Raw genomic sequence first — 15,903 nt, 5'->3', positions numbered from 1 at the left:
CAACTCGCCCAGCTATCCTGTTTGCCAGATAACCTACCGTCACTTACACTCATCAACAACTACAGAGAAGCCGTTGACGAGTGTTTTGAGACGGTGAAAACGCCGGGAAATTCCATCGGGGCTCAAGTTTCGTTTTTAAAACAGGTGGATGCTGTAGTGCGAGAAATAGCAGTAGAAGAAAAGAAGACCCTCACCGAACTGAGTGCTGATAGTTTTACACTCAATATCAAAGGAGATGGATATAAAATAAGTTAGAAGACGTCGTGGATAACGCTATAGTTTGTCGTGATCCGTTCCAACAAACCTCTTCAAAGTTCCCGGTTCCATCGACTACTTGCTCTTGTCAAAACGCCAGAAAATTCTTTGGCCTGAGAGAGAGAGATGGGTTTCAAACACTTGTAAATGAGATTAATGGCATCATACAGGCAAAGCGAATAGTCGTCGGCGATGCTACTTTCTGTGTAGACATCTTCTTGGGTGGTGACAACTTCCTCTTGGTCTTTCTATGACTGCAGTCAGCTTCATCTAGATACTCATGTCCATTCTGTTTTGCCGAACCAAAAGACAAGTATAGTCTTGAGGCTGCCAGCAAATTGGACGGCCCGCCTTTTGTGCAGGCACTCAGCAACATGAAGTCAGATTGCGACTCACTCCAACATGGCGTTTTGTACCCGCCCCTCTTTCATATCGAAACATCCGCGGTATAGTATCAAACACACTGCATATGAAGGCGGGGATATTTAACCTGCTTTTAGATCCTCTATTAATCTAGCTTGAAGAACTTGATTGTAAAATAATGCGAGTCCCCGGAGCTTCGAATGTGCACATGACAAAGTTTGCAGCATTGGTAAACGGGCTCGGAGTGAGGTTCGATATCTGGGAGGACGAAAACAAAGGGAGCGTGTTCACTACAATAGCCAGCGAAGAGTGCAAGCTGCTAATGAAATTTATACCGGAAACATTAAAGGAAGCCTACACAAAGAGACAGAACACTTGCTTGTCTTTCTTTAGACGGCATTTTTTGAGAAGTGAGTGAACACCTAGAAACAAACACAGATGGTCAAGCTTAAACAACCGGAAAGAATAAACACAAATTCGGGACGCAAACAGACGTTTGCGTCCTGAATTTGTGTTTATTCTTTCCGGTTGTTTAAGTATTTACAAACACGCTAGTTTTTTTTAATGGTCAAGCTATTGTCCAAAAATCTGGGTTATTTTTTAGGACGATTCTGGACCTTGGGAAGACCACTTTGAATCGCTATGGGAGCAGTCGGGTGACAGCCTACATTCACATTTTGACGCAGGGATGGGCAAAATACATGCAAATATGTATCGAAATACAAATACAAAATACTTCGTCAAAAATGTATTTAATTACAGATCTAATTACATTTCCAAAGAAGAATTTAAATACAAGATACAAATACAGCCAATTGACGTATTTGGTCTCCTACAAATACTTTTCCAAATACATTCCTTAAAATTTGCGTCAGCGACTTCAGGGCACCTGCTACGAGTTTCTGGGTATCTCATTTTAATATTGTATTACACACTCGGGAGTTAGTGTGCGAGGCTCTAGTAACTTAATAGAAATATAATCACAAAAAAATGTAATCAGCTTGGACGTAATAGGTGAAAAAAGTACAGAGCTTTAAGCAGCTTTTTTTGTCGATTACATTTTGGTATAGGCCAACAAAGAACCGAGACGACCAAGACGCGCAGCATTAGCTAGAGAATTTTTTATCGTTGCAACTCGCACCAGTTACGGAAATCTCGACGACCCGCGCATTTAGAATGTTCCAGGCAAAAATATGGACGGAAATCAGGCTGGAAAGCATCACAAGTTGTCACAGGCACTCATTTAGCCAGTCTGCCTGTGAACGTCGATTTCGTCACTATTCTTGCCCTGGACTAGCACGGTCGTAATCACAAAGCCACTAAACGCTTGTGCTTGATTGAGAGACACTGCATTCGGTGCAGAACGTAGTTTTCTTCCTGCTCTGGACAGTGACAATAAATTTGAGGGATGTATTTTCGCCCAAAAAATTGTATTTAATTACAATTGTATTTGAAATACCCACGTTTTAGTATTTAAATACACACGTCAAATACATTATCCAATTTGTAATTAAATACAAATGTAAAATACACAAAGTATTTGAAATACGTATTTCAAATACTTGTATTTGAAATACTGCCCATCCCTGTTTTGACGCATCATACTTCTGAAAAGCACAACAAGTCCAGATGCCTCGGTTAATTATCTAGCCAAATACCAAAAAAGAAAACAACAAAAAAGCGTTCATTCTGCATTTTGCAAGGACAAATAAATGAAATACAGCTGAGGATGCCCTGAAAATTGCAAAACGCTGCGAGGTTCTGCAACATAGTAGACGCGTACGTCTTTATGTAAAACGTGATTACAAGTACTGGAGCGCAGGCGGAATTCAAGAAAGCGTCAAGAGTAGGAGACGTTCTGCGGTCGAACTACTAACCGACGCGAGGGCACCTAACTTTGACGTCATGAGTACGGGAGAATTACGGACTGGATTGCAGGCTTTATGTGTGCATACAATCGCTAGGTCTGTAGCTAGGCTTCGCGTTATGTTGGCTATGTGGCAGAGCATTAAAAGGAATGATGCACAATATTCATAATGTCGCTCTGTCTAGTGGCTTTTCATGAGTGGCCGTCCACGATATTTGTGGAAAGGTTGTCATACCCTACTTGGTCCAACCTAATGCCGAATTTCTGTGAGCGGTGCCTTCATCTCTACTATTCTGCAGAGCAGCCAAATTTGTGAAAGAATCGAGTAAAATCATGGAAAATATTTTAATCCTCAGGAGTTCAACGCTCTATAACCTTATTGAACGATTATCACCCAAAACGAAAAACGCCGAGTCGCCGGTCTGCAAATGAGAAAGTGCTGCCTACTGTATTCCATAGAATGGCTACTGCGCGTGCTCGGATGGCGTACCACAGCCCAGTAAAGAAGGGTGACAGCTCGCAGAAGGCGATTATTAGAATGGTCTACACAATGCTATGTGTCTACTTTTTTGTAGAAGGCGGAGTAAGTAGGAGAATGTCTTCACCAGAACGAAATCTACGACCTGACTTTGCACGTGGAGTTTCAAATGGTTATATTTTTTTTTCTCAGTGCCATATCAACTCCCGTAAAAAAAGTGGTGCAAAGTGATCACGTGTGTATTTTGAGAACGCCAGTTAGGTTCTCGTGACATTGTGTTTTCCCTGCCTTACTTATCCTGAAAAATGACCCCTGTCCATAGACTCTTCCCCAGCGTGAAGGGGACACTGTAAATCAATGGTTCTCAAACGGTGGTCGCCTGACCTTTTAGGGTTCCTGAAGTCCTTCTTAGTGTCCGCGAAGCCCTCGATTAATCAGTTGAATCGAGCAATTAAACTGTTTTTTTTTATTGACAATAGAAGCCCCACGAAGCTAAATATACCAAACAATGTGCGCAGAGTGAGTAGGGTTGATTATTCTACGTTTAAGAGCTTCAAAACTGGTTAGCATGCATTTACTTTTCTTCATTCACCAATTAATTATTGTAATCGTTCAAAACTCCTCCCCCTCCTCGTGGATGGCGCCTCCTATCATCTCCATGGATCCAGAAGGGGTTCTCAAAATATCAGCAATTGAGAACTACTGCAGTAAACCTTCTGAAGGGCGAGCAGCTCCCTCTGCGGCACCGAAAGGATTGCCAAGAAAATCCTCTATCAAACCAACTGCAGCAAACGATGGAGGCGACGCAGGAAACGCACCGCCCAGGCGAGCCTGCGAGAGGCAACTGCGCAACCCTTTCCCCCTCTCACTATCTCTTTTGCTCATTTTCGTCATGTCACATAGAAGATGTTTCGAGGACAAAAGGAGCGTACAGGACGTTCTCATAATTCGTTACGCTATTGGCGCGGAGCCTTTTTGGATTTTTGCGAGCTTGGTGTCTTGCCCTGTCGTCGCAGGTCAATGTGCTCCTTACTGTACTTCCATAAACGTTCATTTTCGGATTTAGGGCGTGGGGGGGTATTTCATATCCTCTAGAAAATAAACCAACAAACTCACCCGTCATTGGCGACGATGTTCACGTAGTCGGTCTGATCGGTCCTCTGGACGAAGCGCACGCAGGTCTTGTTTTCCAGTTCCAGCATTGCCTTTCGAATGGCCCGTTTGCGTCGATCTGCACCAACGTTGCACAAGCCACGCGTTGTTTTGATCACGAACTTTATTCGAACTGGACATTATTGAGCAGCAGGTATGAGGGATGGCTACCCTTCTATCTCTCAGACCTACTGGTCCTGCGACTCACCCGCCCTTGCCCCACCCCTCACCCACATCCTTTCGTGGGAGCAATAGCTGGCCCCCGCCCCCGGACACCGACGTACCAACCGCACTCCAAGCACTCGTTTATGACTTCTAACCCCTTGCGGAATCCGTAGTAGACAAGCCCCATCGTATAGCGAACAAACCATGTTCTCCGCTTTCGTTGGCAGACCAGCCGTGAATGAACGTTAGCTCGCTCCGTGGAAGACAAACTAAATCATGCTTTCGCGGTGACCAATAGGGGCCTCCGAAACTGCTCAGAGGGGAAAAAAATTGCTAGGCAATTGTGTTGCACACGTGAAACATTCTAGCATCACAAACGTTTATATTATCGTTTAGCCGCACATCTCGCCTATTCAGCCGCTCACGTTCGCGGCGCTCTTCATCAGATAATTTAACGCGTGGCATGTGTACACTTGACATGATAAACATGGTGATCTTCCAGAACCTTCTAACCCAATCCCCCTTCCACCTCGCCCCCTCGCCTACTTCTCCTCCTTTCACCACCCCAGGTCACATGACGTCAGCCTTAACCAATCAGCGTCGAGCACCTCACACCACCTATCCCACCCGTCAACCTATCAGTGTCAAGCCTCGCGGCCTCACTTTTGTCCAAGCTTCAGTTATGGACTTCTCCAAATGCCGAATACCTTGCAAAAGAACGTTTCACGTTATAAGCATAGTAATCAAGAGTTATGCTGACCAAATACTTATTGACTGGTCGTCTGCACGCGAGCAAATGAGAAAAGGGGCCGACTCTGCTTATCAACATGGCGGAACGTTTCTTACCGGAAGTGAAAAGGCGATTATGAAACCGCTATACAGGGCGAAGGCTCGAACACGTCTTGGGTAACATTAACCTTCTATGAAATAATACATTAATGAGGTGTTTATGTGCTAGCGTGTTTTCGCTTGTACCACCTCTGATTGACGCTCACTTTTGGAAGCTATGTTCCGGGTTACTCATTTCGATCGGGCTTTCTAACATTACTCTGTTGAACATGACTCTGTGCAGGTTCAAACCTGCTTCTGTGCAGGTTTGAACCTGCGCAGGTTCAACCTGAGCAGAGAGCCCCTCCTCTGTGCACATGCCTGTGTGCAGATATCAAAGTTCCAAGATAAACTGTTCTCATTCAGAAGTTATTAGTGATTTTCTGTGGGTTTTAATGGAAAATTGGCCCCCTTCCCAGTATAGCTGACGCCATTCATCTTCATGTATACGACGGATTCAGCGGTCGCCTACACTATTTCGCTATAAACATTTCCTAAAGTTGTTCATAACTTTTGAATGAGATAACGGCAAGCTGTGAAACTTGGGCTTTTGTGTGTTCGGCGATACGTACGGTCTACTTTTGGAAGGAGAAAAAAGCGCTGTAAATGTTTTTATTCGTTTTGTTTTTCTTGGCGGGGGAAAGGGGGGCGGATTCTGTACTTTAAGCAAGTAATTTGCGGCCGTGGTGGTCAACTGTTTCCCCCGACCTCCATTGTTTTCCCGCTATAGCACAGAACGACTCTCTATAGTATCATATCAAGCGGCTCTGAAATCAACTAACCGAGAGCGTTGATAATAACTTAAAATAGTAGGCAGAGAGTTCAATATCTTGGTTTCAATGTGCCCTTGCTCTGGTTGCACCCCACGTGGTGATATAAGGTCATATACTCTGTCTCACAATACCGTGACGAACTCTGGACATGGTGGCCTCCGCGAACCAATAAGGGCGTCGGAGCGAGGCACGCGACGACACTCCACGGTCGAGGCCACGGAGGCCTCGTTACCGCCACAGCAACAGCGTTGTCTGCGGCAAAAAGTAGTTCTAGGCTTTTTTTTTTTTTTTCGCTAACTGAACTCGCGCGATTGCGTCTCTGTCGACAGCACGACACGAAAGAAAGAAGAAGGCATGTTACTTTTTAACGATACTTAATTCGGATGAAACCTTTTCCGAGGACAGCGTGCCTTTTGAACGATGCTTGAATGAGCGCAGCGCTGTGACCGACCGCTTCCGCTCAATAAGTCACCCTGGTATTAGCACCCGCCACAGATTCGCTGTTAAATTGGGCGTGTGGTAATCCCATGAACTGTTCCCGAAGAGCTCGCTACTCTAGCGGGTGGCAATGTTAGGGCGGTGGACGTTCATCCGAAGTTGGTTGGTTTCGCAGCAGACGACTCTTGGTCAGCAGACGACAGCCGGTTCTTCCGGGTCTCTCATTTGACGCAGGGACACAAACGCTCCCGTGACGTGTTGTCACCTGCTTCGCTCCAACTATACTACGTTTAAGTCCAGGCACAGCCGACACTACTGGCTAATGGGACTAATCAAACAGCGTCAAAAGCGCAATTCACTAGACCTTATTCTGTTTATGACTTGTTCAGCGATGATAGAACACCTACAGAAACATGACGAACACCGTGATGGCGAGCTTTTCAGTTGTCTGACTGGTTCCATCAGTTAATAGCATCGGCCGCGTCAGCACTACAGGTGAAACGGAATAAAACTCGGACGCTTTTATTGCGTCGCGGGGGCCGTAGCCTGCTTCTATCGCTCTTTGCTGGGCTGTAAAACGCCTTCTGAGCACGCGCAATAGCCCTCTCCGCGATCTCCGCGAGATATCGTACTCTGCGCCTGCGTCCACAGGCCAGTGACTCGGCATTTTTCACTCGGTTGATAGGCGTTGGAAAGATGTATAGCTGGTTGCCGACTTTCGCGATTTAAGATTTCTGAAAGTCGAGCAGATTGTGACATATTCAATCAAAAATACAAAGCGGATTCGTATCAAATACGACAGAGAGTGGAAGCATAAAGTTAAAATATGCGATTATGCTTCCTGATTATCGCCAAAAGGCGTGTCATGATAAAAAAAAAAAAAAAGCTACAACGTGTGGTTGCGCTGTTAAATGTATTTATGGGAATTCTAAAATCGTGTTAATGATTTTAAGCCTCAAATTATTATTTAGGCACGAACAGATTATAAAACTTAGTCGGATTGTTTATTTCTTGGTTCTAAAATTTACAAAAACCGTATTTCCATCATTCTATTGAACAAATACAGAGGGTGATTTTTATTCGAGCAAATGTTTTTACAAAAAGGAGGTTTTGGGTGCGTGCCGTCTTCACTGCGTATATTTCAGGCTCGGCGGACATCAAATGGGGAAATAATACCATGGTAAGGTATGGTAAGGTGACCAATTAAATGAAGCATCTCGATTAACTTTTTAATTATTACTTTAACTGGTTATGTTGCAATTGTAGTATTGACAGAAATAACTATTAGAGGCCAGGACAACTTAAAAAAGGCAAAACATATTCATTTTTAGATATTAAATGATATTTTCTTTACCTTTTACACTGATATAAGTGTAAGTGATGTAAGTGATTCATTAGCAAAGAACCGTTGCGCACACAGCAGCTTGCCAGGCAAAGCAGGTAGGCAAAAATTGTTCGGCGATCAATGGGAATCACCCGATGAAAATCCGCTAGCACTGACTCTTTCTCACCCTCTTCCGTTCGTTTAGGACTCTTGCCATTTCTTAATCTCCGCTTTTCTGTCGTTGAACAATGCCTTTCCTCTTCGCTTTTCGCTGCACGCTTCCGTCTCCTTGCCTCTGCGGCGGCCACCTCGGTGGCTCCAAGGCGAGAGCGCTGGTCTACGGATCCCCATGTGGCGGGTTCGAATCCCGGCCGAGGTGCCCGCAATCTGACAGAGGCTTATTGCGGAGGAGGCGCCGAGTAACCGAGCTTTCGGTTGCACGTCAAAAGATCCCCAGGTGGTCCAAATTAATCCTCAGTCCTCCGCTGGGGCGTGCCAGATGCCCGTCGTTGGTTTGGAACGTAAAACCCCCAAATTTGACTTTGACTTTGGCCTCTGCGGCAGCAACCAAACGATACTGCGACGTCTAGCGTAGCAAAGGCGGCGTGGCGCAGCCCACACATATGCTGATTGGCAGCAGAAATTTAGTTCCTGCACTTGCCGGCCATCGAAAAGCGCACGTTCTGCGCTACGCTGCGTTCGCTGCGCTTAACGTCGGAGCACAACAGAGCCGTTACGCTCTTCCTCTGTGTCGGCCTGACGTCGCCGACGCGTGGCCTCTGTATATATTGACGTGTAATTTTGTTTCAGAGAAATGAACTGTGTTTCTGTATTAATAACAGAACTGCAATAATGTGTATGCATATGTATCTTATGCATTCGTAAAATGCATTTAAAGATTTTCATCTCGTTATATTTTGCGCCGTTTTATATCAAGTAGCTCTTTGGTAAAGTATTTGTAAATGTGCCTAAAAAGTTTTTATTTGACGTGCTTTGCAAATTTGTTCGCGTAGAAATATTTTATTGTAATTTTTAATATTATGTGTACGTGTCGCATTATCTTACTACGTTAAGCAAAATAAATTTTTACTAGGTGCATACTTCGGTATAAAATTCACGGCTGTGCAAAGTACACTAGCGAAACCTTGGCATTTTCCACGCCTCGAACTTCGAAATGTTGTATCTCCGGAAGAAAGTAAGCCACGGCGTTCGCATATAGCTGAATGCCAAGAATATGGTTTAAAGATATGTTTTTTTACATAAATATAAAGAGATATGACCCGGACCATCATTGCATGATCTGGCATGAAACACCTTACGTATACCCTCAATATTGGACCGAGAAGTCTTTTTGAGATCCCAAACAGTAAAGTGAATATGCAGAGATGAGCACAAGCTGACAGTGGAACAAGCATATAGATGATAATTTCGATGTTTATTATATATGCGTTAATCTATAAGTTATCTACGATGATTTTATTGAGAATGTAACTAGATGGCAATTTCGTTTAAGTCCGGTTCACGCGTACAGCACAGCGCTAAATCACCACTAGGAATAGCGTTGGTGCAGCGTTGATATGAACGTCACTTAGCAATGATGTAGCACTGTATCAGCATCACTAATGCAGCGCTAGGTAAGTGCTTCATGAGCATTGCCAGCGCTATTTCCAGCACCGATTAATAGCGCGCTGTGTAGCGCTGTGGTGAATGTCTGGACAGAATATTCGCACCTTCTTAATACGGCAGATAGATCGACCAACCTAGCTTGCCGCCCTTTCTTTCACGCACTTACTCAGCTTGGGATGTATGGTGTAGTAAACAACGCCTCCTGGCCAGAGCAGGTCTTGGTCCGTCGTCACATGCTTCTGGAAAAGGTCACAAACCACTTAAAGACCTAAGAACAAGCACTCAAGGTTTCATAGAAATGGTAGATTAGCGTCTGTAACGATGCATTTTAATAGGAAAAAATCTCTGGCCTTCGTGTATGGCGTAAACAAGTACCACTTCTACGTCTATGCCCGCACCATCCCTCTGGTCACCGCCCATATGCCCTCGTAGCGATGTTTTTTTTTTTTTTTTATGAGAGGAGGGGGGGAGGGGGGGATTGGTGGCCGAGTGGGCTAGCTCACACCAGCTCGGAGCACGTGGAGCGAAAGCTCGCGCTGCAGACCCAGGGATCCTGGGTTCATCACCCCTGCCCGTTTCCATCTGAATGAGCATCGTACCGGCGTGCGGTCGTGTATCACTACTGCGTGATGCACGTTAAAGACCCCAGACTAGCGGTTGTACTGCACTGGCTAACTTTCTCATCTACAGCTGGGAGACACGTCGCCTGTTGGGGCAGACCAAGTTCTAAACTGCATAAACATACACACAACCCATTAATTTTTTTTTTAGCGAATTTTTGGTCCGAAGACTGGCGTCTCCGCCATTGCTGCTGCCAGGCTACAGCGTTGGGCGGTCACTCTGTCAACTTACAAGTACACCCTGCTCTACTGAACGTTCGCAAACAACGTAGATCCGGATTGCTTCTAACGCCTTCCCAGTTCGCCACCCTTCCCATCTCCCCCTCTCCCACTCTTAGCTTGACGTCGGGTATCCCCTTTGGTTGCTGCACCTCGGGGCTTGATGAGCCAACAGAAGCTGCCGGCTTATCCGGCCTCATAATGCAGCAACAAAAGAAGTATACCCCCGCCGTCAAGATAGCAGTGGGAGAAGGGGAAATAGAAGGGTGGCGAGGAGGGTTTTCCTACCTTGCGGAAAAAGGATTTAGTAGGTCGGCCTTAAAGGGCTGGCCTACAGAATTATCTTCTGCCGGTCAAAAACCGGTTCCCGGTTTCCCTCTCTCCATTCTCTCGCGCAGTCTTGTCTCTTCTTTTTTTCACGAGAGAGGGTATCAGACCTGCACCATCTAAAAGGAAAGCCGCAGCGCTTGGAGGCCGAACCTTACAGGACCTTTCACAGATTGTCCGCAAGAGGTTTGCGGTGCTCAGCGGGAGATGGCGGCGTACGATCTACGAAAAGACCCTAATTACGCTGACTATCTCCATGTTCGTTCAAAAGAAGGAGCACCGAGACTGCCTCGGGGTTATTCAAGTGCGACAAAATGAACCATTACAACATCCGTCGGGCGCCTGAATGCATACCTGGCGAAGCTTCCTTGAAGTTATTCTTGTCTTTCGACGTAGGTTATAAAACGTTCGAGGAGCTAATGCCACACTCACATCATGACTGTCACGTAGGATGTCGCCTTGGAAAAAGTGTCGTTTCAATAGGGCGCTCTTGGCTTGTCTTCTGTCCGCTAAAACACAAAGGGTAAGAGAAAAAAGAATATACATTATTTTCCGGCCTCTAGGTAGTACCGTGTAATAAATGACGCTTATATATATTTGTACGGTTCGCACGGCAAAAACTATAAACCCACATATGCGTGTTGTGGTCGTAATGCAAACGCAAGTGGGAGCCTGTTTCAATGTTCTCGCCAAGAAATCGAACGGAAAATATAACCCCCGCGAGAAATTTGAGCAGCTATATAAGGTCCATACCTGTAGGACACAAAAGATACGCATACAGGTCGCAACGTTGTACAAAACACGTCGACAAAACATTAAGAAAAACGCGATCTCTACACCGGAGAACGCAATACCTGCATTAACCTTCTTTAAAACGTGAATTTGATTTAATATAGATTATGTGCATGTTAAATTTTTGCTGCGCGCGATCACGTGTGGTGTGATCGCGCATGTTGTGATCCGGACAATTGAGTGACTATCGTGTGAATGGAAGGTTTTGAATATTATTTGTCCAGTTTCGCTACGCTATTCGCAACGAGAACGGACGCTTTGCGCATGCGCCACTAAGCATACTTCTTGATAGAGTTCCGAAATCAACACTAACGGAGCTGCAAAGACTAAGCTATCGTAGTTTCGAAAGCTATGTGTACACCAGCCTTTTTTTCGAAACTAGGATATTAGTAGCGTCGTAGTTTAGCTAGCTGCGATGCAAGATTAAAGGGGTACTCCGCCAACTTTTTTAGCTACCCCAACTAACTATATTTTCGGAAACACCGGCCCTTACCCTTTCCGATATGCTATTTAGTATCGCGAAACTCAGAATAATTATTGTGAAATCGGCGAGTGGAAATGATGCCAAAACCAGCATTCAAATATACTCGCGTTTTTCAGTACAGTGACATCAGGGGAAGGTAAGCTTGCTGGTCGAGCGGGCAGTCTAAGAATGGACCATGCCGAGCATTTGCTTTCTACTGCTACGCGGGTGCTGGAGGGAGCTTTCAAAGCATTCATTTGGCACTACGAAACTGAGTGTAATCACTTGGAAACAAACTTTACAGTCCAAAGAGCGAACCCCAGCTGCCTTTCCCTGACGTCACTTTTTAATTGTGGCCAGTAGAAATGTTCACTTTGAAAAACACGGTGTAGTCCAAAATTGCAAATTCAATAACATGGCTCAATGTTTTCCCCCAATATTTCGTTCAGTATTTCAGCAATGTTTGTTAGTGTGTTTACCAAAGTTTCAGGCACATCGAGGATTACGAAGGAAACGCCGGAGTGCTAAAACTAAAACGGCACCGCACCGTTGATATAATTCTTGGTGTTTGTTTAAATGGCAGATGCCGAGAACTGCCTAGTAATAGAACCGGTGTAATATATATATATTGTTGTTGTTTTTTTGTTGTTGTTTTTGTGAAAGAGAATAAACATTAGGAGGTTCTTGCAGGTCGTTTCCGCCATCCAGCAACACGCTCCACAACCTGATACCAGATTCGAAACTTCGCGGACAGGGCTATTGTCGCAGTGCGCGAACTACGGGGGGCGTGTCTCTAGCTATCATCATCATCGTTTGTGACGTCACGGGTAGGACGGACTGGGACACACCGCGCAGATCCTGGATCCCTCGGCTTGTCAGCTCGCTTTATGCGCTGTTCGGGTAACGCGCGGCAAAGCCCGTTTCACGCGATGGGTTTATTTGGCGAGGTGATATTTGTAGTAGAACTTTCACAAAAGCTTGAAACTGTGGCACACATCGTCGTGCTAACAAACACTTTTAACGCTAAGGTGGCGCTCGAAAAATGATGCGCTGTTCTCTACCAGAGTTTAAAAAAAAAAATGCGTGATGATGAAAATAGAATACCCATCTCTTTACGGGTACAACATCTACCACAGCGAATGGGCTATATTTTATTAGGATTCGGACCAAATAAAACTGATAAATGATTGTCTCATCAAATTGAAAATAGAAAAGTGAAATTCGAGAACCTCTCGCGTGTGCAGTAACACTTCAGTGGAATTGATCCTGTTGGTTCCAGTGTGTTCTGTGAGTGTCGGTTTCTTATTAGTTCCAAGTTGATTCCTTTCTTTGTTTACTGGTTGAAAAAAAAAGCAGTCAACGAATATTTCCTCCAAATAACTGGCAGGAAGAAGCGGTGGCTGGCTTCCGGAATCGTTTCAATTAAATCCCTGCTTATTTACCCGGTCGACGAGAAACGAGCGAGACCCCTTCGCCGTAGAAGTCTTAAATCTAGTAAGTCGATGACACTTCAGCGCCCCCAAAGAAATGACATTTAAAACTTCATGAATTACTACCCTTTGTGTGTTTAATTTTTGGTGCCCAAGAATTGCTCATAATGCATGATATGCTTCTCAGCGAATGATTTTAATTTGTGAACAATTCTTAGTAAAAATAGGATAGAGCAACTTAATCAATTGCCTGAATTTGTCGGAGCATAGCCGACTATTTAAGAATTTATGAAAATTTCTGCTTTTCTTTCGAGCAGAAGTCGAGATGTAACAAACTTCCTTGTCACATATTTGATTCGGGAGGAGCTAAGTGTTAGTTACTGACGAGCATTTGTTCGGCAGCAACTGTCGATCACACTTGGATAGAAGCGTCGGTATCGGCAAGCTCAATGGAGCTAAAACGAGTGTGCGGCGCTTTGCAACACAGCTGCGTGCGCGTGCCCAGCTAAGAAGGTAGCACGTCATTTACTTTGGTGAATGCAAAACCCTTTTTCTACAGAAGCCTCCACAGATCCGAAGTTAAAGAAAAAGAATCAGAGAGGCTGTGACTAGCCCTGACGCATGCCGTGCAAGCTGTAATATGAAACTATACAAGCTTGTTTTCGATGATTTTGAAGTTTTTCTAATATATAAAAAAAACTGCTTCGAGGCGCAATTATTCATTAAATAGATCACTCACAAAATATTTTTACGCGTTTTCTTATTAAATAAGCCGTTTTTAATCTTTATACGTGCGAACTAATATAGCTACTCCGTGCTTTGACATAGCGTGTCGTTTGCTCGCATCCTACAAACTGCTTCACAGGAAGGCGCCCACCAGGTGGCGCCACCATTACATCTCGTCGCCAATATATTGGTGCGCATGCACAGTTGCACTGCCTTCCTTGCGGAGAGCAGTAACGAACACGGTTTATCAAAACTCGCTGTTATTTTAATCTCACTAATCAACCATTGTCCTGATGATTGTTTGTATTTTGAGGGTCTAGATTAAACTTTCCGTCAGAATTTGAACGTTTGAGGCTTGAAATTTCACCATGGCGTAGAAATGTGGTTTAGCTACGTATTTATTAGAAAAGCAACCTCAGTTAAGAATTCGTGTTTTTCTGTGTATTTCCCGTTTTGAACCGAGCTAAAGGATGTCGAAGCAACTCTGTAAATATCGGGGGGGGGGGGGGGGGGGGGGGGGGGCGGCGGGGGAACTAACAATTACTTGATTCCATGCTGCCTATCTCAAAGCAGCTGCTAGCGGTGACCTAGATTTGACGCTGAAGTGCACCTGATATCTTAAGTGTCAAACTATGTTTGGAGCCAGACAAATTTTTATGGCTTAGTCTTTACAGGCCATAGGCTGCAATACGTAATGTTTGGCAGTGATATGTTAATCACCGCGCTTTGACCGAGCCTGCAACCTCCGTGAGTGCGCTCGCGGAATTTAATGTGATTATTGGGGAGCAGAAAACCCCCCCGCCTGTTCGCCCCCAAAATACTAACAACGCAAAAGAAAAAAAGAAAAAAAAAGAAAACGCGCTTTGCACAATCGTTCGTCGAATCCATTACAACTTACACTTTCTTGTCTACTTCCTGTCTTTCTCCCTCATTTTCTTACACCAGAAGCCCCATACAGCAAGAATTTCATTCGAATTTTTTCTCCTCTCTAGTACCAATCTGCTCTTCCTTCTCCTACCTCCAGGTGTCGTTTGTACCGATCATCCATCTATAAATGTTAAATACACGTTGTTCTTTTTTTTTTAACAATGTACATATTTGCTATGATAGCCCCTGTTTGTAAACAGAGACACGTGTGCTCGAACGCAGCTGTATTAGCAGTGCTAAATGAAAAACCACGGATCCTCCAGCGAATATGACACAGTCCAATGCGAAATGAACCAGCGGCATTGTACTCTGTGAATCTCTTTCCCCACCCACTAAATTCGTACGCAAGTTATAATCCCAAACTTTCCTAGTGAACTTGGGATCGGAACTTACAGTCGTACTCGCTGTCTTCGGCGACGACAGCAAGCGGCAACATCATCAGCAGCAGCAGCGGCAGAAACCGAGTCGTAATGGATGTCGACATGACGAGAGCTTCGCTAAGCATCAAAAGTAAAACTGCCTGCTTATTTTTTTTTCCTTCAAAGCAAATTACTAGCCAAGCGGGAATAGTTTAAATTTCTCCTAGAACCAAGCAGAGTGTTTATATACACCTACCACGCAGCCTGAAAAAGGGGAGGGGCGAGGGTTGCCCAGGAGATGCTATCGTGGCTCCCTCCTCAGATGCGCTTTCCACACGATAACGCAACGATCACGCGGTTCGGTGATCGCTGCAGGGGCTCGACGGGGGGTGGAGGTGCACGTGAAAGTGAAATCTTACAGGGGCTCGGCTGATTAACGCAACTGATTCGCGGTCGTCACTTAAAAGGATGTCTACGTCGCTCTCGTCTTTATCGATTACGCACGGCCGCACTTATCCGCTCCTCTTCGCTGAATTGGTACCTTGGTATCTTCCACCCCGCACAGTTTTACATCATCTATGATAGCATCTAAGTCGCCGGGTACGATGTATCCGAAAACCAAAACGAATTTAACGGATACCCAGGAACTGTTAAATGTGATAGCATTTCTGAGCGTCCGTGACTCGGTTTGTAATTAACGAAGTAAGCGGCAGAAATCTTATATGAACCATTGTGCAGTTACCCTAATTTATATATATCGATGCTTCAATT

General features: G+C 44.8%; 1 protein-coding gene across 1 annotated transcript in view; it reads right to left on the bottom strand.

The window, feature by feature from the left end:
• Positions 1-15,414, bottom strand: part of LOC8036834 (astacin-like metalloprotease toxin 5) — a 34,356-nt gene extending 18,942 nt beyond the window's left edge. The window contains exons 1-4 of the mRNA XM_029979069.4: positions 15,167-15,414; positions 10,868-10,944; positions 9,436-9,508; positions 4,080-4,194 (exon numbers count right to left, since the gene is read on the bottom strand). Coding sequence (XP_029834929.3) covers positions 4,080-4,194; positions 9,436-9,508; positions 10,868-10,944; positions 15,167-15,278 — 377 coding nt within the window. The 5' untranslated portion in view covers positions 15,279-15,414. The remainder of the gene's footprint in view (positions 1-4,079; positions 4,195-9,435; positions 9,509-10,867; positions 10,945-15,166) is intronic.
• Between the last annotated feature and the right edge of the window lie 489 nt (positions 15,415-15,903).

This window comes from Ixodes scapularis, unplaced genomic scaffold, assembly GCF_016920785.2.
Source record: "Ixodes scapularis isolate PalLabHiFi unplaced genomic scaffold, ASM1692078v2 PGA_scaffold2__306_contigs__length_199485367, whole genome shotgun sequence".
Classification (NCBI taxonomy): Eukaryota; Metazoa; Arthropoda; class Arachnida; order Ixodida; family Ixodidae; genus Ixodes; species Ixodes scapularis.
The sequence above is the reverse complement of the archived record's forward strand: the minus strand, read 5'-3'. Positions and strand labels throughout refer to the sequence as shown.